At 37.1% G+C, this 24,682-nt stretch overlaps 1 protein-coding gene across 3 annotated transcripts in view; it reads right to left on the reverse strand.

Moving 5' to 3' along the window:
* The window catches only part of GRM8 (glutamate metabotropic receptor 8), a 354,856-nt gene that overhangs the window by 179,190 nt on the left and 150,984 nt on the right, over positions 1-24,682 (reverse strand). For all 3 annotated transcript variants that reach the window (XM_075081215.1, XM_075081216.1, XM_075081217.1), the window contains exons 4-6: positions 22,012-22,147; positions 21,400-21,554; positions 20,080-20,217 (exon numbers count right to left, since the gene is read on the reverse strand). In XM_075081215.1, the coding sequence (XP_074937316.1) occupies positions 20,080-20,217; positions 21,400-21,554; positions 22,012-22,147 (429 nt within the window). The remainder of the gene's footprint in view (positions 1-20,079; positions 20,218-21,399; positions 21,555-22,011; positions 22,148-24,682) is intronic.

Raw genomic sequence — 24,682 nt, forward strand, 5'->3', positions numbered from 1 at the left:
AGGTGCCACTTATCACAGTTATTTATAGTGACTGATCCGGCCTATGTGCAATTAGTACACAGTTGCATGGCAAGCCATCATACTTATTTTGAAAATCGACATGCCATTGACTTCTTCAGGAGTGGAGGGAAGGGACAGCCACATTAAGACTGACTACAGAAACCCAGCCACAGTAGAAGTCTGGTCCAAAGAGCAATCACCTGTTCTTTTTAACTTTCCAAGGACACTGCAGGGCAAAACAGGTTGGAAATCTGTGTTTCTCTGAGGCAAGGACATTGCTGCTCACATGATTTGATGAACACTTTCCACTGCAAGAGAATGACTTCGGGCAGCCTCAGAGCTGGACTCCAGCAGGGACAGAAGCTCCTCTTTGCAAAGACATAAGAATCTCATTTACCTTATGCCAATCTTAGTGCCTTGTTTGCAAGCACCAGGAAATGCGCTCTCACAAAGAAGCAAGGTGCTATCAGTCACTCGTATCTTCATTCTCAGAGAAGCAGGGTTTCTTTTGAGACAGAAGCATATGAAGGTACTGGGGGAGATGGGGGCTGTCACCTGAATCATTGCTTGTATCAGCACACTGGAGATGCCATGAGAAATTTAACCCAGCTGCATGTTATGTTTTTCCAAAATAGCAAAAAAAGAGCGACAAAGAACCTGACCTACAACACCTCTGTCTCTCCCTCACTGCATCAGAGCAGTCCAAGAACATGTCATTCATTACTGCTGGCTACCCTGCAAACGAGGTGAGGACGACAACTGCACTATTGGAATGTGCTAGGCTGATACAAAAAATTAGTTGTACTTATTCTCCTCTTAAACCAATTTGTATTTTGTGCTGAGGGTTATTTTGCTGGATATTATTTTAAGGAGCTGCTGGCTTCTTAAAATTGCTTTGAATTTAAATATTTATTTTATGATGAGAACCTTTATCATTTAAAAAAAAAAAAAAAGCTTTATTTTCTTTTTTAAGCCCAGTTACATTTTTTCCCCTGAAGCTGCTTGGCTCTTTTGTGCTCCTATATGACTATAAAGAGGAGTATGTTATTATTTTTGGAAAGGTTGCTTTTTATAATCTTTCTTTATTACTTACCCTAGTCTCTTAATCTTTTTTGGATATGTTTGGGTGTTCTTTTCATCTGGAGGTTTATTTATTTATTTCCCCCGTACAATATGTTCTGTACTTCCAGACCTGCTAGATACTAATTTTACTTAATTATCTCTCCTTAAAAGTTCACCCTCTTAAAATTACCCCTCCTTAAAATTTGCTACTGTGTGTTGCAGACTCTGGACTTTTCACAAAATGCATTAAAAATATTCATCACAGTCTCCCTTTCTCTCTAAATTCAAATTACCCTTAAAAAAAAAAAGAGCAAAAAGAAGACTTAATATTTCATTCATAAATGGAAGGGAACAAAAGACATTTAATAATGTGCTAATAGATAGCACATATTTTTAATTAAATTGTAATAATGGGAAAAAAGCACATTATTTTCATATTATAGATGGAATTGCAATCTTATTTGTGTATCAGTTGCCAGATTAACTAAGCAATTTCAGAAAAAGCTTAAAATTTTAATATAGAGGGTATATTTCATTTTAGTGAATATTTGTGTATGAGAAGATTAAGAAGACTGATATAGCATGGAAATGAAGCTTTGTGTTTGCAGTCCAGAGATTGTCATCATAGCTGAAATTTGCACAAGTAGAGATGTCCCACATAAAGGCCCCTATACCTTTTCACTATTTACCGTCTAAATTTCCATGGAGCTATAAAGGTGGTGTGCAAGCACCAGTTTAGTTCTGTACTGCAGCCTGGTATTCTGGCTGCACCTGGGGGGTTCCACCCTGGACAGCCAGATGTCTACAAAAGGAGCAGGTATGAGACACAGGCAGACGCAGCATCCTGACCTATTTTGTTCCTGACATAAATTGACACTCAGCAAGTGAGCAACAGTAATTTTTCCCCCGAGAAAATGAGATAGAAATGTATCTGCAATCTTATCCTTGGTCTCCGTCCTTGCAACAGTTTGTTCCATAAAGATGGATTACGCCTACATTTTTACTGGGACACATAAGTTGCATCCATCCTGAGCATGTATTCCTTGTTTGACAGCTGTGTAAAGCATCTCCAGACAATGATTTTGTTAGATTTCTGGAGGTGTTTGTCTGACTTTATAGGACAAAAAAAGCATCTAGACAGAATGATTCTGCCCACCTTGAGCAGAACGCTAGCAGTTTCCTTTCACTTCAGACCCATTCACACCATCATTGTGTTCATTTTGAGTCACTCAGAGGTTTACGTCCTTAAAGTCCACCTAAAGAAACTGCTTAGGAGGTCCTGCTCGTGGTCCCTAATATTTCATGAAAATCAAGGTTGTTAAAATTCTCCACCTTCTTTCTTGTTATTCACAATTGTCATTGTTCCTAACAGCTTTTAAACTGAACCCAGAATGAACCATGGACTTTCCAAATACCAAAACATATAGTCTCTATTCCAAAGGTAATACATTTTATTTCTTTAAGGTCTCCAGCCCAAAATATTTCCTATCAATAGCATTTAGTTCAACCTGGAATTGAAATTATCAATTCCATTCATGGGTCGTGGTTCATAACTATCTTCTCTCTCTCAGATCTTATTCATCAGACAAACCAGCTATAGCAGACTTCACAAAAGGCTTTATTTTTCCTAGTTTCACACATAAATACTGTGTTTGTATTTACTTCAGATACAAAATGGTGCCACCTGCTCCTCTTAGTTCCCTGACATTTGTTGCTAATTAGATGGACTTGCATTATCAACAGCAAAGTAATACTGCTCTGCAGCAGGCACGGTTACCATGGATCCTAATGCACTCGGCATTCCACAGGAAATTTAGCAGAGCATAAGAAATAAATCTATTCCTGTGTGAACCTGCACCAGTTCTGTGACACTATTAAGGTACATCTTCAAAGTCTGCTAAATCCAAGGGTAAATACCATTATTATTTCTAAACTTTTATTAATATATTTTACCACTGAGTCACCATGTAGGTGAAACAAAATTGCAAGCCGATTTTAAACACCCTGACAGTGGTAATGGAAACCAGTCATGCATTCAAGCTGCAAAGGAGAATGAGTCTCAACTGGGGATCAGTTGCCACAAAAAAGACTACTGGCATCTGTAAGTGAGAACAGTTAAAATAATTCATACTTGTAGGACTGTCACACTGAATAGTTGCTGTGAAAACTCATGCTATTCTTTTTTGAGCTTACCTGAATGTACCTAATTATTATACTCTGATTATAAGACCTAACAAACACAGGCTAATCCAAAAGTTGCTTCTACAGAGTGATTTGACATAGTTCAATAAACTCTACAGATCAAAATAAATGAGGAGGAGGAATGGATTATGGTGTGAGCAGAAGGTGAAGAAAGGAAGCTAATAACAGAGAAATAAAACCATTAAATAAGAAGGCAATATAAAAATAAAATTCTTTCCTTTCTTCCTTACAGAGAAATGCATATAACACTACAGTTCTTCCCATCTGTTCTAGGGTCCAATCACTCCATATTTTACAGTTCAGATAAATTAGCATTTTCTACTTGAGGCATCAGCCTCAGCCACTGTTTGGGGTTCCTCCTTTGCTGTCAGAATTATCTGCATTTCTCTCCTGTACGCATCTTCAAGTATCACAGGGCCAAACTTCTATGCGCTTTCAGGCTTGTACCCAACCTTTCATCTCAGAAAGGAAAAGTTCAGCACCTGAGCTATAAATTGCCCATCCTGTGTTCTCTGAATGGGCTTTTACAACAAACTACCAAAGGCAAGTTTGAAACATAGAGTTGTAGAATCACAGAATCATTAAAGATGGAAAAGACCTTAAAGATCATCAAGTCCAACCACCAACCCAATACCACCATGCTTCCTAAACCATGCCCTGAAGTGCCATACCTACACATTTTTAAAATACCTCCAGGAATGGTGACTCCACCACTTCCCTGGGCTGCCTGTTCCAAGGCCTGACCACTCTTTCAGTAAAGAAATTTTTCCTAATAGCTGGTCTAAACCTCCCCTGATCCAGCCTAAGGTCATTTCTTCTCATCCTATTACTTGTTACTTGGGAGAAGGGACTGACACCCACCTCACTGCGACCTCCTTCCAGGTAGTTGTAGAGAGCAACAGTGTGTCCCTTCAGTCTCCTCCAGGCTAAACAACCCCAATTGCCTCAGCCGCTCCTCATAACTCTTGCTCTCCAGACCCCTCACCAGCTTCGTTGCTCTTCTTTGGACACGCTCCAGCACCTCAATGTCCTTCTTGTAGTGAGGGGCCCAAAACTGAACACAGTACTCAAGGTGAGGCCTCACCAGTGCTGAGTACAGGGGCATGATCTCCTCCCTGCTCCTGCTGGCCGCACTGTTCCTGATACAAGCCAGGATGCTGTTGGCTGCCTTGGCCACCGGGGCACGCTGCCGGCTCATGTTCAGCCAGCTGTCAACTAACACCCCCAGGTCCTTTTCCACCAGGCAGCTCTCCAGCCTGTAGTGTTGCCTGGGGTTGTTGTGACCCAAGTGCAGGACCCGGCGGTTGGCCTTGTTAAACCTCTTACAGTTGACCTTGGCCCATTGATCCAGCCTGTCCAGATCCCTCTGCAGAGCCTTCCTACCCTCGAGCAGGTCGACACTCCTGCCCAATTTGGTGCCATCCGCAAACTTCCAGAGGGCGCAATTATCATTATCACATTATCATTATCACGTTATCACCTTCCCCTTGCAATTAGAATGATTTGCTGTAGTATGGAGCAACACACTGCAATCAAGGGAAAATCAGGGAGAGATCCACTCTCCAAAGCTGAAAGCATCATTGCACAATGCTAGAAAGCATGCAGTATGATACACAACCTCTCCGGGCTCAGGTTGCTACCTCCATGTGAGTCCTCTAGGTTTCCTCACAATTCAATTATAATTAAAATACTTAACCTTTAAAATAAAAAATTCATTTGAGAATAACCTTATTAAGCTCAGTTTATGTAAGTAAGATATCCCAAGAGAAGTGGAAGAAGCCAAGCCAGAAAGCATCTGCAGGTGTAAAAGCTTTTTATGGGATAGCAGAGATCTACTGACCAAGAAGTTATAATTAATATACCACTGCATGCAACAGATAAGTAATCAAGTAGGTAGGCAAGCGCAGGTAGACAATACATGATTTGGGGCAGGATAGGAGTAATATTTCCTCTCTTTTTTTAATCTCTCTTTTTTGACAGGTACAAATGGAGAATGGACCTGGGTTTGTATAGCATAGTTGAATTTACGAGCAATCACATTAAGAATCAAAATCACATCCTAAAATGTTACTAATCTCTCCATATTTTAATTAGTAATCAGTTTCTAATTGTGGGGAAATTTCTGTATCTAACTTGTCAATAACTGAAGTGGCAGTGAAACCACAGCGTATGAATACAGTGCACACTTTTGAAACCGGAAATCTCAAAGTTTTAACACGGCCTAACAAAAAGTAAAATATTCACTGATTTGTCTGGAGACTTTGCTTTGCTTGGAGCCCTGAAGACTGTTCAGCCTTCACAGTGACTAGACGCTTCCCCTCCAACAGAGCCTGCCAGCTGACATAATTTCACAGCTGGGATGAAATCTGTGTCCACATAGCTAAGTGCATTATTACCCTGGGCAGCTCATGAATAATCAAGAATCTTTCTGTTATACGGCATGAATACCGAAGAGGAAAGAGAGAGCTGCTCTAACGCTTGGCCAAGAAAAGTTTATCCATCAGCAAGAGGGGCTTGGTTTTTCTAAGTGTCAGAACAATACAACAGTCCCCACAAATAAGGAACATTATTAAAGGATTTTCTGAACAAGAAAAGATTGTGTTAAATATAAGTTTTCCACAATTATCGATGTACTTTGAATTAAAAACAAACAAATAAAACCACAGCGTTCCTGAAAAATAACTCATCATGAACAAGATCTACTTCATTTCTAATGTCATGATACTGCCAAAACTTAGTCTTTCAAGTAAGCTGAGTAACATGTCCCTGTGATACATGTGCAGTAACTTGTTAAAATTTTCATCCTAATTTTTTCAGGGGGACATAGGCCAGGATAAGAGACATGAATGCTGTAATTTTTGGAAATAAGTTTAAAATAGAAAAGGTTCTATGAAAGCATCAGAAAGCATCATTCTCCAGGGAGCTTCAACCTCTTGTAGTTGTTGACATATCTGGTTTTCAGGAAATATATAAAGGTTAAGTGGTGAGTATACCCAGATCCTGCCTGACATTCTACTTCTACAATCACATCTTTGGTTCTGAGGAAGAGATGAAATGCATAAGTTAGGTATTCTCTTCTAAAAGATAGCCTCAGAGAAAGATAAATCCATTGTCCAGAGACATGGAAAATTACTAGACATCAATGTCAACATTTTTATCTGTGTGGTTCATCATAATCAGCATGTCATTAATACACAGTCATTACTGTCTCATCAGCTATGTGCTAAGTAAACATTTGCACAGGTAGCTGTTCACATACATACTCTATACAATAAATCATTATACACTGCTCTGAATAATTATTTTGCCTGGGTCCCAAACCATACATTTTTTTCTCATGTTAAACTACAGATTTATGGGGAGGCTTTGTAACAGAGTTACATTTCATTAAAGAATGTATTTCCACCACAACAGAATTACTTTCTAAAAAAATTACCAACATTTTGGTTTCTAGGCAAGACAAGACAGAAAATTGGCACCATGTTGAAAATATGATTGTTGCATTTTAGAATTGAGCCAGTTTGAAACTTTTGGTTACATGCATTTGATTTTCTTGTTAGATAACTCACTATAGTATTTTCATTGAAGTGGAATAAGTTTTCATGATTTTTTGCTTTGAATTTTAAAATTCACTGTACACCATAGTAATATTTAAAAATGGACCACCCCAGCAAGTAGATCAGCATGGACGTCAAAAACCAAGGAATAGAGTTATATCTTCATCCTTTGATCAGAAAATGAATCATATACAAAGCTGAAGAACAGAAAATATGACCACTGAAGAGTATTAATAATGCAGTTTTTCAAATAACCACCTACTCTCTAGGGAAGTATCATAAGAAGGCAAAGTACAGGCACTTAAAACTACTACTTCTTTGTGGAACTGGTTATGGAATATTTTTACATGGCTAGAAAATATATTTAAGACATGCTGCATGTTGCCATAATCATTCTTAAGTCCTTTCAGTTGTGAAATGTTATTGAGTTCAGTGCAGTCCTGTACAGATGAATAAGTGGGCCCCATACAACCTACCTTGCAGGATTGGAGCTATATTTCTAAATATTGCACAGCAAATTGTTTGAAGGCATAATTACACCTGAAATGCTTGATCATAATGTAATTAAGTTCCTCACCCTCAAATGAAAACTAATTTAAACTAGGATTCAAAACTCCATTTAAAAAATGAGGACTTTGGAAAATAAAAAACCTAGTCAAAAACACGTTAATAAAGGAATTAATGTACTGAGCTATAACAAAATGTACATGGTCTTATAAAAGACTTAATAAGGACTTGAACACCATGAACCAACTGTCTAGGAATGACAAATTATATCAGACCAGGTGCAGAATTAACACTATATTTAAGAACAGATGGGGCAACAAGTTAAATTTTAACCTTATCAATGAGTGTCACAGAGTTGAACTACTTGAGTGATCAGAAAGAGTGAGAGGATGATGGTTTTTGGCCACTCAGCCACAACAGCAGCAAGGGAAATGAAATGCTGCAGAAAGTTATAGAGACTGAAGAAGCAGAAAACATGATCATTTGAAATTTCAGATAGACACATTTCAGGCAGGTAAATATCATAAAGAAGCGTCAGCCAGAGATGCTGTAAATGACCAACATGAAGAACAAGCAGACAGTCCCAAGAAGAGAAAGGATCTTGGGTTTTATCTGGAAGAGTACACCAGACCCAATTCCAGATAAGACTACAAATGAGCGCCTTTGTAATCATGACCAAAATATGCTCAGATACACCTTTCTAAAAAAGAAGAAAAATAAATAAACCAAGAAAAAATGAATATAGGAAATTTGATTTTTTTTTTAAAGGAGCAACATAAAAAGGCGAGGAGGGTAGTAAAAGCACAATCCAAATTCTAAAAGCATTCTTTCATTTTTTAATGTCACATGTATAACTGAAAGTAACCATATAGCCCTGATCTTAAAGGGTCTAAAAGCAAAAGCCAACATGATTCAATACCACAGCGAAGGAGGCTGCAAGAAATTTTAATTCTTTTTTTCAGAACAGTGATTCATGATAAAATAAGAAAAACAAAAAGGATAAACTGTGGAAAATAGGACCATGTAACAGCAGACCAAAAGAGATTTCAAGGAGGTATACACAGTGCAGTTTCCTCCCACATACAATTTTCCTTTCATTGGTACTAGAGAATTTCAGAATTTAGTATCACTGAGGCCAAATTCTTGGCTGGTTACCCCTTTCATAGGTTGTTGAAACTTCTTGTCTCTATTGCAAGGTTCTGTGTAACCTGTCTCTGCTTATTTTCATCCTACTTCTAAGATCTAAAACTCTTGTACTCTCAAGTGAAAAGCGATGTAGCTTCCCCTTAGATGATTCCTTTAAAGCTTTTCTTATCCTACGCAGCCTTTGATTACTTTGATTAGTGACCTCTCTGTGATTTCCACACAAAAAATCATTTGTAGGGCCATATCCTCTCAAGTCTCATACCTCTTCATATCAGTAAAGCAACACTCATGTACCCGTGTACAACATTGGAGATTTGGCCATTATACATCCGTTGTATTTTACCTCTGTGCAGCTAAGTTGCAAAATCTTTGGCCTCGTGTTCCAAACCCCATTTCCTTTATTATCATCATAACTTACATGAAAGACAATTTCACAGAGGAATTAATGAAAACAGTTCAGATAAAATGTAAAGTGACCTTAATGCTCATCCAAAATTCAACTCAAATCTTATGCAGACCTGAAATTCTCATACTGCAGCTTGCAAAGGTACGGGTCAATCAGAGCCTGTGTAAAGGAACATTGTTTAACAGAGAGTGCCAGGAAAGTTTTATCATGAAGGCTGATATCCAGGTCATAGGTAGTTCTGCTCAAAAAACTGCAGAAGCTACAACATAATATGTAGATTTATTTGCCCTTTTCCCTGCAGGCTGTCAGGTAACAATCTTTACATTCTGTGCTATCCCACTGCACACAGAAATTGCAAATGTAAAAGACCTTTGCTTATTCACTTCCAGTTAGATGACATGAAGACTTGCATGATCTAATACAGCAAATTAATTCTTCTTACTTTAATTATTTTTCCCCTCTCCATTTTAAAACACTGCTGCAGCTACAGATTTCACCTAAAATCAAGTGGAAATGTATCAAAAGTTCCTGAGCAAGTTTCTTCCTGTTGAATTTGAATTCTAATTTCACAGAGAAGTTAGAATTCTCTGAATGTGTGTGCTTTACCTATCAGTAATTAATGAGCAATTTATACAGCAAATTTAGCCTCCTTTTCTCTTTCCAATTTCTGTGAAAGCCATTTGTAATCTTAAGTTTATTATTTATTTTGAATTACTAATTACAAGGTCAGTGGTTAATTTTTGGTCTGTACATTTTTCTTTCTGGATAGTTTTTGTCTAGAATTTGAGGAACGTTACATACTTTTAGGTGCAGAACACAACATCCTTTTTGTCTCAGTCATACTGTTCAGTTTTGCAAATTGCTTTTCTCTACCGGAGCCTTTTGGCAGATGCTAACATTTCTGTCCAAAAAGCTAAGAAGAAACATCAATTATTCCAGTAATCTATACAACATGGACTGTTGGTTATATTTTCAGATTTTATATGTAATGTATCTTGCAAGACGGTTCAGTGAATTGCAGAGCTTATTCTATCACTCTCCAAGCCAACACTAACAATGTTCCTAAAACTGCCACTTTTAGAGTTTCAGGCTCTTTTTCAAAATTTGAAAGGAATAAAATGAATCTGTTTCTTGTTTGTTGTAGTTTCAAAAGTCAAAAGACACAATTTAAAATGTTACCTTGAAGTGCTTCTGGTGCTGGAAATGATTTGTTCATTTCAAGATGGGAGAATAATTGTTCATCTATCTGAGAGTCTCTGAAGAACTGCACTTTCAAGGGTATGGCTCAGGAAAAATGTCTACCAACAGCCAGAACTGAACAGTAAGAGTGAAAAAGCACCCTTATTTTCTAAGCCAAACAATGTTTATGTGGCACTTAAATTCCATTGGACTCCTCCGAACAGGTTTACAACATGTGCAAATGCCAACTCATTTTTCTTCTTTGCTTGAAAGAATAGAACAGAAAAACACTGTTAAAAAAAAAATTTTTGCAAATGCAGTCTCTGGCCCAAAGAGTTTTTGCTTGAGCACATGGAAGAGTAGAGAACAGACAGGAAGAAAGGGAAACCTGAACTGCATGGTAGACTATGGCCTCAGCACACCACCTGCCCCACGACTGCAGAGCTTTTGAAGGCATTTGGGTCTCATTATTTTGTGGGGTCACATGGAATATATGTAGTGCCTAGACCTTCCCTTTCACTGTCTTGAATTTTAACTAAGACAGTAACCAAGACCATTCTTGACTGCCAAAACTTCAGTAAATGCTGAAGATACAGTAGAAAAACCCCACAACATAATCAGTCATTGTTTACTGATGCAGCTGAAGATACCACTAATGGAAGCACACCTTATCCCACAGTATCACTTTAATAAATTGAAAGTAACTTATTTTCCACAGTTTATGTCAAATGTGAGATCACAACACCGGCTGCTTTTGTCTCAGTGACAGATCATGTACATTATGTAGATTCATCAAAGATTTTAAAGCCTTGATTTTTCTGTCTCCTGGGATTGTCTCATCATAGAGTAAAAGGATCTCAGCCAGAATAATTAAATATTTCATTTTAAAACAGAGCCTGAGCATAAACCTGAAATATAAACCTTTGTCAACAAGTTCCTTTAAAATATTTTGCATAATTCAATAGGATATTGCGTCCTGAAAATCTGTTATTATCAATAAGCACATAGTAACATACACAGATTTGAGGAATATTTGCTGATAATCTTTGTACAGAGGACTGCCACATATTACCTTCCCTTTTGTTTCTATCTCTGAAAGTACCTGCAAGGATGCTAAATTTCCTCTAAACATTTAAGTAATATAGTCATAATTAATATAATCACCAGGATCTTACACGAACTGGGAAGGCAGATTGGTTTGTTGAGAAGGTGGTGATCCACACAACCATGGAATGGAATTCATTTCACTTGACTTGAGCAATCTAAAAGTGAGGCACCTCATCCAAATTAGTCATCTAGTTCTATCTACAGAGATATCTGCAGAGTCAGTTTGTAAAGAGAGATGGGCATCCTCACAGGGTAAGTCATACCAGTCTAAGCAGCTTACTAAGGCAGGTGGAGGTGGCCTGCCAGAAGTTAAAGAATTAAGTAAATCCTGTCTTATGAGCTGCGCCCAAGGGCAATCCTGCAAGCCGTGAACATGCACTAGTCCAGAGCTAGAATTTGGGTCAAAATCATTATGCCCAGCCATGCAGCTAAACCAGTGTAAGTTCAATGTAACAAATATACCTCTCCTCCCTTCTGCACTGATTTTAACACAAACTGTGTTTCTACCTGACCTTTCATAGGAACCATCCATACAAAAACAGCTATCTCAAATATTGGATACAAATAATATTCTGGAAATATTGACCTATAATTGGTACATTTAATGGATACAATTACCCATTAAAAGCCAAATTCTAACCTTCTTTTCTACACTGATTTACACTACAGCCCATTATGTATGCCCCACTGATTTTGCTGGGTCTGTTTCTGCAATAGAATTCTACTCAGCAGATTGAAAAGCATGTGCATCTGTTTACAGATGACCAGTCTGAACTCCCTTCCATGAAAGGTGAGCTATTACTTATAAATCCTTTCAAAGGAAACCAAACCATAGGATGAGTACTGGGAATACAGCTATGACACTTCAGCTCAAAGGACCATACTTACTTGAAGCAAAATCTCTTCAAATAAGTACAGTGAGGGCCTCAGATGTTCATCATTGACTGCTTCGCTCTGCAGGGGTGCACTGTTTGATAACATAGACATGGTCTCAGGGCACCTGGACTGCCTGGGGTAGAAGGTACCTCACAAAGGCCACTCTCTCTCCACCTGATTGGTATCCTCCACCATGCAGCAAACAGGGAAAATAATGTATCATGGACCACTACCTGTGAATATGGAAAAATATTTTCAATCGAATTAACATGCCTGCTGCTGAGCTGGGTAACAAAGTTTCACCTCCAAAGCCCTCAACCAGATTAGTTCACAGAACAGTGCTAGAGAGATTGGACAGTGTTCACCAGGTCTGAAGGATGCGTAACCTCCTATGAGGTTACAATGAGCAGATCACCCAAGGACATTGAAAACTATGCAGTTAACGGTCCTTTTTGAAGACTTAAACTATATTTATTGTACCACTTCTATTCTAATGAAACATCTAGTCAGGTAACAAGTATGCATACTAGATGTGCATACTTATAAAATGTTCAAGCACTGTAACCTGAAATGCTTGAATAATGGCACAGATGATGCATATACAAAATTAAAACAGTTCTTCCAGTCCTCTCACAAAGCAGGATTACAGGAACTTGCTCAGAAGGGAAAACAACAAATATCTTTTCTACCTGAAGAAGGATGTCTGGGGCTCAGGCTTACACAGAACATGCCTCCCTATTCACAGCAAGGAGAGCAAACTAACGAAGAACGGCATGCAACATTTCAGCTATTGACTTCCCCATTCTACTAGCATCTGTTTAAAGTGGTTGGGCTGGTACTGGAAATGACAGAGTAACTTGCTATTGACTCCCAGGAACAGGCATTGTGCACAGATTATATTCTTACATGTCTGATATCTAAGTTACACTATAAGTAATATTGGTTACAAGTTTTCTGACACTACACTTGGGAAGGTGCAGTTCCAGAGTTCACACAAAATTGTACTTAAAGCAACCATTTGTTCACTAGGATATGCCATTCTTGCAGAGACTCTGAACTGGAATAAGAATTGCTGGACTTATAAGTTGCTAGCAAATACATCCACACATGTGCACGTTCATATGTGTATTAAAAGTATTCCAACTTGGCAGCAAGTGCATCAAATCTAAAACGGCAAGATACTCTATTTAAATGATGGTGCAGTGGAATATGACTCATAACTTCGTAAAACATTATAAATCTAAAATTGATACATTTCCTGGTAGAATATAAAACATGAATTCCTATTTATGAATAAAATTATAGAGAAACAAAGACCTCTATGTAGTATATAAACAATTTCTTCTTCATATTAGAATAATAAGCTTTTTAAAATTATATGCTTAGTAGGTACATCTAAGCTTTGACAACAGGATTGAGAAGTGATATTCCACTGGATATGTTCTAGAGATTTAAAAATACTAACAACTGGTGAAATAACAAAATGGATGACAGCAAGTAAAGTGAAGAAATCAAATCAATGAATGGGCAGCATATGTTAGGTCGCCTGATTTGACAGCTCTCAGACATATTGAGTAATACTTATGCACATTAGCAGTTGCTGGGATGAAATACTGTTCAACTTGAATCTTCTGAAATTCTGTAGTTTCTGGAATAAGAGCCAGAACGGGCCCTTTGTAAGACAACTGCATGTCTATATTTTGATCAAATATACCTTAAACTATGGTCTTCTATCACGTATCAGTCTATCAGACACTGACAGCAGAGAGACAGCAAGGTTCACGCTTGCCAGTTCTCCACCATCAGAAGATAATTTGGTCTAAACATTCTGATCTGATGTATAGCATTAAAAAGTCCATATTTCAGTCTTGTTAATTTTGGCAGAATGTCACTCACCATTGTCAGACATCAACTTTTTCTTTGGAATTGACTACCCAGGCTTCTGAAATTGGGCACCAGACAAAATCCGCAAAAAAGGTGAATTTATGGCCTATGGTATACCATAATAAAGAGATTAAACTTTATTTATGTTATTGGAAGAGGTCTTGGTGCCACCTGGGACATGATCTATTGTCCTAAAACTAAAAGTAAATATTCTCTGGCTCCATATATTATTTAATGACACACAATGCAGTTTGATTTCCTGATACGTTAGAGGCAGCATGGGACCACTGCAGTGCAGCTACCTGTAACACAGAGTGTTCATAGTTCTGAGGTAATGTCCAAAGCAGTGTAAGAAACAGCTTAGACTATGGCAAATACTCTGCAAAGTCTTTTGTGTTCAATTGATGTGATGTGTAGCAAAGGTCCACTCGGCTCCTGCTTATCATGCTGCAAGTCTGACTATGGTGATTTTTACATACGATTACTGTACTTACAGAAAAGAGCAGCAGACATTTTATAAATATAAATAGAAAGTCAAAAATCCTTCTGCAATGTGATTTTAAGCTACTTTTCAAATGGGAATCAAGAAAATGGCAAAGAAAGCAAAAGAAGAGAAAGAATAAGAACCGCCCTTTCTGCCTTTTATGGCTACACATACTGATGACAACACACAAGTTGCACAAAGAGGGAGATCACGCAATGCTTTCTGTGTGCTCCAGAACAGCCCCCCTGAGCTTTAGTGCCTTTTGGGAATCACAGTACAACTCACCACATGTCTCAACTGCATCTACGCTGATTATTTTTTTAAACTTTGTGTAGGTCTCATCAAGAAAAAAAAAATACTTTAGGAGGGGTTTTGTGATAATGGAACAATTACTTAAACTAAATAGCAACACACTGTAATACTGCAAGATTCACATTCTGCTACTGAACTTCTCTATTTGTTCTGTAAATTTTTCAGAATGTGGCTGCGTATGCATATGAATAAATCTACTTTTTATTAATATTTTTAGGTGCAATTGTATTTTCAAAGAGGTTATTTAAAAGAAAACAATTAAATAATGTATCCATAAAGTTCCTAGGTACGCATGATGTCTATTAAACTGCACTGTGATTTTTTTCAGTGAAACAAATAGTTCTGTTCGATAAAGCAAATTGAAATTAGACTAATTTACACAGGTCTCTATATGCTTTTGGAAAGTCTTCCATCTTTATTTTTAGCAGTGCAGTCAGTCATTATAGGCAGTTAAAGGCTGATTAGGTTTGCAGAGTAGTTAAAATGCTAACCATACAAAACAGGGGGAGAGACTACTGTTGTAGGGATGTGCACAATGGAGCTTTTTAAATTAACATTTTTGTTGAGGTTTTATTAAAGGGCCACATTTTGCTGTTCAAAGACTACGTACTATGATAAATGCATGCCTTGAATGGATTCTATGGGGAAAATCCAGAACAAATCTCAATGGAACTGTATCTTCCTATGTCAGGTTTGGATCTGAGGCTACCATTGTACAAATTAAAACATGATACAGTAAGCAACTTCACTTTATGTTAGAATTCTATGTGCTTATGCATGCAAACACAAATATCTACATGTGTATGCACATACATATATAAAGAAGACTTCTTCAGAAGTTTTTGTTAAAATTAAATCAAATGTTAACATTCCGTGAGGTTAATGGAAGCAAATCTGAGTATGTTTAATTTAATTTTTCTATCATTGTGTTTTGGTCTTCTGCAGGAGTGATGGTGCTTATTGTCAGCCCCACAATTCAATGCAATTTTTAAGAGAATACTCTGGGATATCTGTTTCATTTTCAAATCTTTGTATTCATACTTTTGCACATTTCTTAAGAAACACAAAGTCTAGAAACCTACCTTAAGGTGGGTCTGACGCCTAATCTAATAGCTCAACAGTCAAGAGCTGGAGTTAACAACACCAGGAATAAATCTGGTCAGTCCACAATGTTTCTAAGTAATGCTAAATCTTCAGCTACCAAAAACCTGGCTCACCTCTTGAGTCAAGTGGGAATCTGAGGGTATGGGAAGAGCCTCCAGGATGCTAAATTTAAAGTGGAGCAAAAGGCATACTGTCTCTGCCGCCTCCTGTAACCATGGTGCAAGCCAATCCTCTTGAATAATGTAGATAATCAAAGGATGAATGCGGTCTCTGTCGTTACAGTGCTAGGGTAGAGACACTAACGAAAAGCTTCTCATCTCCTCACTTCTCATTCCCACAAAGAGATTCCAGTGCTAAAGAAAGGCTGTTGAAGATCCCTGAAAGGTTCATGTCTCACTCTTCAAAGATCTTTTTATTGAATATAGAAAACTTGCACCTTGAATAAATATGTAAGGTGAGGCTTCCCATAACCTCTATGGATAGTTACATCCTTGTAGTGCTCCATACTCTTCTATTTTGTTGTAGTAAGACAAATTATTTTTCTCTGCAAATGGTTTTCCCCTTCCACAATTAAAAAAGTTTAAAGGCAGGCATTTAATTATTGTTTCATATTTACTAAGTTAATGGCCCAATTTGATTTTTTTTATTAATTCCAGAAAGGTTTAGAGAAATAAATCTCTAATATTTTTCAATTAACTATTCTAATCTTGATGATTTGGTCAATGTACACTCACATTCAGAAACACATAGAGCTAGCTGCAAATCAACAGTGGCAAAACAATTACTTTTTCAAAGGTTAGGTGAACCATTGCTTTCTGTAAACTAGCAAAAATCAGAAAACAAACATCAAGCAAACTCAGAAGAAATCTTTTATTTTACAGATCTCCAAAGCACTAACTATTTTAGGAATAAGAAGCCACAGCAACCACAAATAAACTGTACTTTTAAACAGTTTTAAAACAGCAGTTTTCTTTAAATAAACTCTTTAAGCTATTTCAACATTAGATAATAATAATCAGTAATGTATAAGGACAGAAGGGGGTAAGAAGACTTATGCCCTTTTGTAATTCTTAACTTTGAAAAAGGAGAAGAAATCCCTTTCAGGACTTACAATGCTAAAAAGACTGTTGATTTTACATGGAAAAGAAAAGAGAAATATTTTTCACTATAAAGCATTTTCTACGATCTTCATAGAAAAAAAAATGCTTGAAATTGGATTAGATTGGTATCACACTGACTGCAGGTAGTAAAAATTTAAAGCTATGAACAGATAACTCGACTAAACAGAGAACAAGGATATCAGTTTTGTTGTTGTGACTTAGAAATGTCATATGAGAAAAAGATTCAAGTACCTTCTAACTAAGATAAACAAGAATGCCTAGCAAAACACACCTCAAGCCTAAGAAAACTTTATATCTACCAATTTGCCTTTTAAGATCTTTGGAGAGGGAGATTTTCAGATTATGGCTGTATCTTGAGCTTTTGCATTTTTTTCAGTGTTTCACCAGCTGTAGACATGACACAAAAATCAGGCGGGCGGGCAAAAGACGAAGAGGATCTTATCTACAGTGCGAAATGGTGTTTTTAAATTCAGTCTTCAAGACCTCAACTAGAGATGGGAATACATACCTTTTAAGGATTGAGCTGAAATTTAGGACTGAGAAAGTACACATAAAGTTTCAGAGAAATCTCACTGGAAGGAGAGCTCTCAACTGCAATAGGCCAAGGATCAAAGTCTTCAATACTAAATTATAAACAATTAAATGTAACAGCTCCTATATTGCTATTGAAATCTGGGGTTCATTAATTTACGGCCATTATTTCAGAGCAGACTTGGCCATGAAGTAGCATGTTTGGCCTTTCGATGGAAAGATAAGTTCATGGATGCATTATTCTGCTCTTTAATCTTTAGCAGGTGCAGAAGATCAAAGTAGACTGACTCTGCTTTGAGGGCTGTGGTATGAAGAACCAGCCCGGATTTCATTGCTGTCTCTTATGTGCATACAAGGCCATGCCAACAAACTGGTGTGGGCCAAGATGCCATTTGTGATTCTTTAGGTTTAGGCTGGAGGCTATCATTCCCCCATTCCACCTATGATTTATCCTTAAATCACAGGAGGTTTGTTTTGAACTTCCACCCTCATCTCTTGATACAGTTTACTGAAAAGAAACACATTTTTATTATCCAACCCTTCAAATTTGAGTTAAATAAGCAGAGGGATCATGGTGAATCATCAGCTTGTTTCAGGTCTGCTGCTCTCCAAGTGTCTTTTCCATTGTAAGCCACCTTTAAGTCATTTTAGTCAAGGGTCCTATCACTTGTAGATACTCTTGCAGAGGATTTCATACCTTTTCCCCCTGCATGTGTAACCTTCATATAAGACTGCCTACATCTTAATCCCATCCCTTGATCCTACATTAACTTTCTGAGTGCAGAAAACATGTTCTCTTTCAGTTTGCAGGCACAGAGTGCACACCTTAATTTTATTTCATAGAAAATACAGATACACATTTCAAATCACAAATTACTTTGAATCTATCAAGATATGGCCTATGCATTTTATAGACTACTTTTCACTTGGTAATTCAATTTGACAGATGTGATGAGGCTGAGACAAGTCATAAAACCATCTGTAGTAACATTTAGAGCTTCCCAAACTACAGCACATACACTACTCATTCACCTGAAGTTCCTCAAAAAGCATCTATTTTCTACTTAAAAAAGGTTAAAAAAAGAAATCAAAAAATCCCTTCCCAGACATCGGTAACTACCCAGCCATGTCTTACTGCTATATGAATCAAGGCCAAGGAGTAAAGGATTAGAGTAATGAGCTATCATTTCGCTCAGTGAGGAACTGAATATCATCCTTTTTTGTGTGTGGTATGTGGTAAAAGGCAGAAGACAAGGCATTGTTTTTGATACGAGAGAGTGCATATATGGCTGTCATATTTCTGTGAGATATAACTGTGCGTTGCAAAGCCCAGTGCAGTAAGACTTTGAATTGATGGCACAGTACACATACAATAAATCTGATGGTTCAAGAAGTGCAGGACTGATGGTTCATATGCTTGGAGACTGCACAGTATGTCTGTCTGACTAACCCAGGAGAAGTGGGGTGCTGGTGTGCAGCTCTTGTTTGCAGAAAGTTTGGAAGGACAGCCCCATAACAAAGGCTACATGACAGTGTCACGGGGCAGCCAGAAATCCTGGGACAGTAAATGACAAAAATATTTGCATTCTGTTTGGAAAATATTATTGGGGAAAGAAAACATTGCCAGGGAAATCAAGGCAGAGGGATAACATATGTATGCAGTGCACAAAATTGAGTATTACCGCTGCCACTAGCCACAGAGATAGTAGTCACCACCGGCACTGCTGCAGGTGGTGGCAGTAATTAACTAAATGACACTGGGAGCCCTGACATTAAGAAAATGCTATCTATACAAAAAGTAACATAAACAGCCTGCTGTAGTCACAGAAGACTAAAGGTAACAGTCTTATAGTAAAACCCTGCAAGTAACAGCAAAAAGCCAACATGTCATTGGTGAGATGAAACTCAGAGCTACTGATGCAACTGCTATATTAGCTGTCGTGACAGTTGCGTCTGGGTACGACGCCTGAGCAAGCAGGTTTGAGAACATCAGTGCCAGTTACATAAAGCTTTTTCTCAAACTTCATAAAGACTTTCAACTTTATTATACAATATGGAATCCTGTTCTTTCCAAGTGAGGGCAAGAAATAAGAACATATTGATTTTATTTTTACTCCATCATCAAACAGTTTGTAAACTAAATAAGGAGTTCATCATCAAGGACTTATCATCAAGACCTTAATAGTTTAAATAGAAGCTTAATTTTCTCTATATATACTTCAGGGATAAGGATAACAATATGAGAATTACTGTGATGTGCCCATTCATTAAAAAAAAAAAAGAAAGAAAGAAATCCTATTGACAACTATAGATGAGGTAAGAGAGGAGGTCATTGAAAACATGAATGGAATTAAACCACAGCCACAGGTCTTTAACAAAATCTGTACCATCGCTGTATTTGTGCAAATTAACCACTAACTTTTCTCAAACATTGACCATTAATTTTTTCTTCAGGCTTAAGAAAAAACATCACACTTCTCTTACAACACAATAATTTGTATTGGACAATTGGAGGGAGCCACAAGAGTGATGAAAAGAAAGCAGTTTCTTTCCTGCACTCCAACAAACCACTCATGGATCATGTTTTACTTTCATAGTTACCTGTGCATTTCTTGATATTGCTATTTCTTTTTCCATGTGATCCTAACTTGCACCCAAAGTTCTCCTCCCAAAATTCTGCAAACCATACATTTCTTCGATTGTTGGCAAGTGTTCTGCTCCGAAAATATCTATCAAATCCTACATTTAACAGAAGAGAAAGAAGAATTAAAATATGATACAGCATAAAAATAGTCACTTAAAGACAATAACAGATTTTGTATAAATATCAGAACAAGAAAAATCTTTAGCTACAAACTACTGTAAGGTATTTATTGAGCATATTGGTATCCAAGGATTAAAAAATAGTATATTTGTTATTATCCCATGTTTGCTGTAGAACACAATTTTTTTAAATACCTAAAGGAGTTAAAGAGTCTCTAAAGCTCCAGCAGAATTCTATAATTAAAAAAAAAATCAAAGCAGGTGGTTAGGGAAGCAGCTTAATTTTTAACACAGAGATGACCCAAATAAAGAATTGGATACCTACAAGAAATTAAACAAACTACACTCACTACTTAGGCAAAGACCATGAGCAAAATTAATGTTATTTCAAGGCCTCCTAAAATCATTAGGCACCTCTCTGTAAAACCAGAGGGCTTGCAGGTCACCTAAAATTCTGCTTCTATTTATATGTTTAGTGACCTTAGTTGAGATTCCTACTTAATCCCAATCAGATTCTGCAGCACCCTTACCCCTACAGCCCAGCAGCCATAATGAAATCATGGCTAACACATACCATCTGGATTAAGCTCTTCACAAACACTTCCATGTGGCTAGGTTCTCCAAGTATCATCAATAGTACTCAGTTTTTCTAATCATTCGCCAGTTTAGAGCACTTACCCAGCCAGTAAAAGCTGTTACTCTGCTTAGTACCCTAATAAAGTGATTCAAACAAGTTACTTCCACTTAACCACTAAGTCAGAAACTTTGTTAATATCTTCTTAAAGTAAGTTTAGGAGAGGAAAGCAGGGCCCGGATGGATCTCCTCCCAGGAGTATGAGCTGACTTATCATCCAGCCGATATTCCCCTTTTTTGCCCCAAAGAACCAACAGACTATGGGTAAGAATCTCTCCACCGCACATGCTGTAGTTATTAAACAAATATCAGACTGCTTAATTACAGATTCAACATCTCCTCATCTCAACAGAGGTATTAAATAAATATTGGATCAGGCCAACTCAAGTTACTTAGGTGGAATATTTTCCCTGATTTCCCTGTAATCAAGAATAACATGATTTAATTTTTTTTTTCTTTTAAAGAGAGTTAGAGTGCTTGAACATTATCAGAAAATGAGGGGTTTGTGCCATGTGCAATCCTACCATCTATTGATGTTCTTTTGGGCAGAATGGTTACTGCTCCTTCCGCAATCTCTTCCTGCTGCTGAACTGGTGAAATTTTTGACCCCCAGCTATCTGAACCAATCCAGAGAAAATGTCCAGATTGATTAGCTTTTTTGGCTGCTTCCAGTATTCGCCTGAAAATAAACAACAAATGACTAATTAAACAAACTACATTTACAAAGAACTTTAGAATCCCCAGCATTAATTTTGGCTATGCGTAAGTAAGCTCACACTAACCAATTAGCCAATAGTTTTCACAGTCTAGAGCATATTCAGTGGCAGCTGTAGTGAACTCAACCTAAAATACAGTACAATTCAAATTTTTTTCATCTATAGGAATATTTTTCTAATATTATTACTGATTTTTTCCTTTTCAGTCACCAAATAACAATCTATTGGAGCTGTACTCTGAGGAACTAGGAACAGGTTAAATCTTCCCAGAATAAAGGGCCAGCAAACTCAATTTCTTATCACCAGACTTCCAAGAATTTTTACATGGGATAGAATCTGAAATCTCCTGTAACAACCAGCCCATTGATCACCTCTGCGGAGAGAGGACGTCTCCAACACATAAAATTAAGAAACAGGCACCTAATATCATCTTCATTCGCAAACATGATCACTGCTCGAGCATTTGGAGTTTCCAACAAGCGCTTGATGATCTTTTCAAATTCTCCTGGTCTTGGCTCTCGAGGGATTTTGAGTGACTGAGCAATACAAACACCTCCTGAGAAAAATTAAAAGGAAAAAGAATTTAACACACTAAGTATTCACACTTTAGGTAATCTATAGTTAACCAGGCAGGCAAAGAAAACAAGATGCTAATCTGAGATATAACAATGCAGTCAAAAGCTACATTATCTGTGTATTTTGAAATACACACTGTATACATTTAGACACTTAACACTGCATTGAAGAGTACAACTCTGTTACTTTTTTAATGTATATATAAAATTTTAAACAACATCCTGAGCCAGACCCTCAAGCACCTCACTCTGGCTCAGCCGGACTGAGTTCCACAGATCTACCCCAACTTATGGCAGCTGAGAACCCACCCTCACCACAGGAATGCATTTAACCACAGTGCCACAATTCGACAGTTATGTAACGTTCATAATGTGGCTCTATCACACACCTCTGCTTTTTCAACAGAGATTATAAGGTTAACAATAAATGCTGTGGTTACAGAATCAGTAGAGACTTTGAAATGTTTTCTTATGAATTAATACATACAGATCACTTCTAATTGTTAGTATGACATTCTTAGTTACGTTGTCTTAATTATTTAAGAGGTTTGGGGTTCTCATTGAATATTCTAAATTACCAATCAGCAAATGAACACAAACTTAGAGATTATATTTATAGCTGTTCCTGACAGATGAAGGAAAGTGCTAATTTAAACCTTTACATTTTACCTCTCCTGCAAAAAGGGACAAATTTCTGCAGAAGATCAGTGATTTCTAATGGCTTTCACACACCAGTGCAGGGGAATCTCTACTTGCCAGTTACAACACTGTATGTTTGAGCAGGCAAGGAGAGAAATTCTTTGAGACTCTTTCATGAAGCACTGAGTCCAGATTGGCACCAACTTCCTATACCATCAATGACCTTTCTGTGATTGTTTGCCGATTCATTCATTTTAATTATTTTTCTTTAAGAACTATTGACTGATTAGAATTGGTACATCCAACTCCCACCAACATTTGCCTTGCCAGTGGTTAGTCCCAAAATAAAAGCTTCTTGTGGAGAATTTAATCATTAATAAAACCAGAAAATTAAGAAAATGAGAAAATGTTTATTTCTAACAAAATGTGACATGTTACAAGACAAAGGCAAAGCAAATCATAATTTTTTGCACCTCTGCATCTAAATACTTCTATACTGAAGACTGCTTTCAGAGTGAGTAAGAATAAGGATGCTTTTTAAAAGAGCTGCTTTAATTTTAATGAACGCTCTTTTCCATTTTCTGAGGTGTAAGATCATTTGGGGCACATACATGTCTATGTACTAAAGGTAATTAGACAACTAAGTCGTAGTTAGATGGCTATGTTGTATATGGGGAGGCTTTCCAAATTTCTCAACAGTCTTTTTGTCCCTATCAAAATGTCAACCTTATGTTTTTCCAAAATGCTTCACAAATTAGGTTGATACACACTGTCAGTGATAGGATTTTAACAAAAACAAGGGTCCAGCCAGATGCAGCTTGGGATGTAGAGCTGTATGAAGATGTTAGAGTCTCTTGCGTTACCTTCCTTAAGCTGAATGTATTTAATCTTTAAGTAAAACAAACAAACAAACAAAGAGATATTTATGAAGCCTTTTTTATTTCTTTTACTCAAAGAATGAGTTTAAAGCTGCCCCAAGCCTGTCAGTGTTTAAGAGGCATTTGGACAATGCCCATGCTTTAAATTTTGGTCAGGCAGTTGGACTAGATGATTATTGTAGGTCCCTTCCAACTGAAATATTCTAGTCTAGTCTAGTCTAGTCTATGTAATATTTAGAAAACGCTGAGGATTCATTATCAGATTTTGTTCTGCCTTTACAGCATTTCATTGACCTCAGTAGTTCTCTGCACAGGCAGATACTAAATTTGAATCAAGTTTAGACCTGGCATAAATGAAACATGGAATTATCAACTGCCAGTATAAAAATAACAACTTTCAAATTAAATCAGCCAGTTTTAGTCACAGGCTAACATATCACCTTTTTCAGCTATGCATCAGTTTCTTGGGAAGTTATATTATTATTTTATTAGATTGAGAGATGCATATTACCGTACAGATTTTCCTCTGTTTTGCATGAAAGAAATAATATTTGCGAATCAGAACATCTGCCGTTTCTAAAAAAATTTGTTTGTACACATTTTCTTTACCATTTATAAATAGTATAAAGATATAACATAAATAATTTACTCTTATCCACTTTAAAATGGAGTAGAGTGCCTTTCTCTGGCAACACATTTCTTCACATTTTTATGAACAGCCTGGCTCCCCATGATGGACAGCTGATTTGCCAGTAACAACAGATGAGCCTGTATAGCAGGTGACCCTCATATTCACCAGGTATCTTTGACAATCCAGTAATGAAAGACAGACACTGTACTACAAAAAGCTTTAGCCAATTTTCCAAACTTATATTAAGCTATTGTGATAAATACTCAAAAAGTCCTTTATGGCAATCTCTTTCTCAAGTAACAGGGCTGAAATATAAGGACAATATTTAGCAGCCACCCTGTAAATTTAACAAACAGCAACTCACTGTT

The sequence above is a fragment of the Phalacrocorax aristotelis genome, chromosome 1 (genome assembly GCF_949628215.1).
Source record: "Phalacrocorax aristotelis chromosome 1, bGulAri2.1, whole genome shotgun sequence".
NCBI classification, from domain to species: domain Eukaryota; kingdom Metazoa; phylum Chordata; class Aves; order Suliformes; family Phalacrocoracidae; genus Phalacrocorax; species Phalacrocorax aristotelis.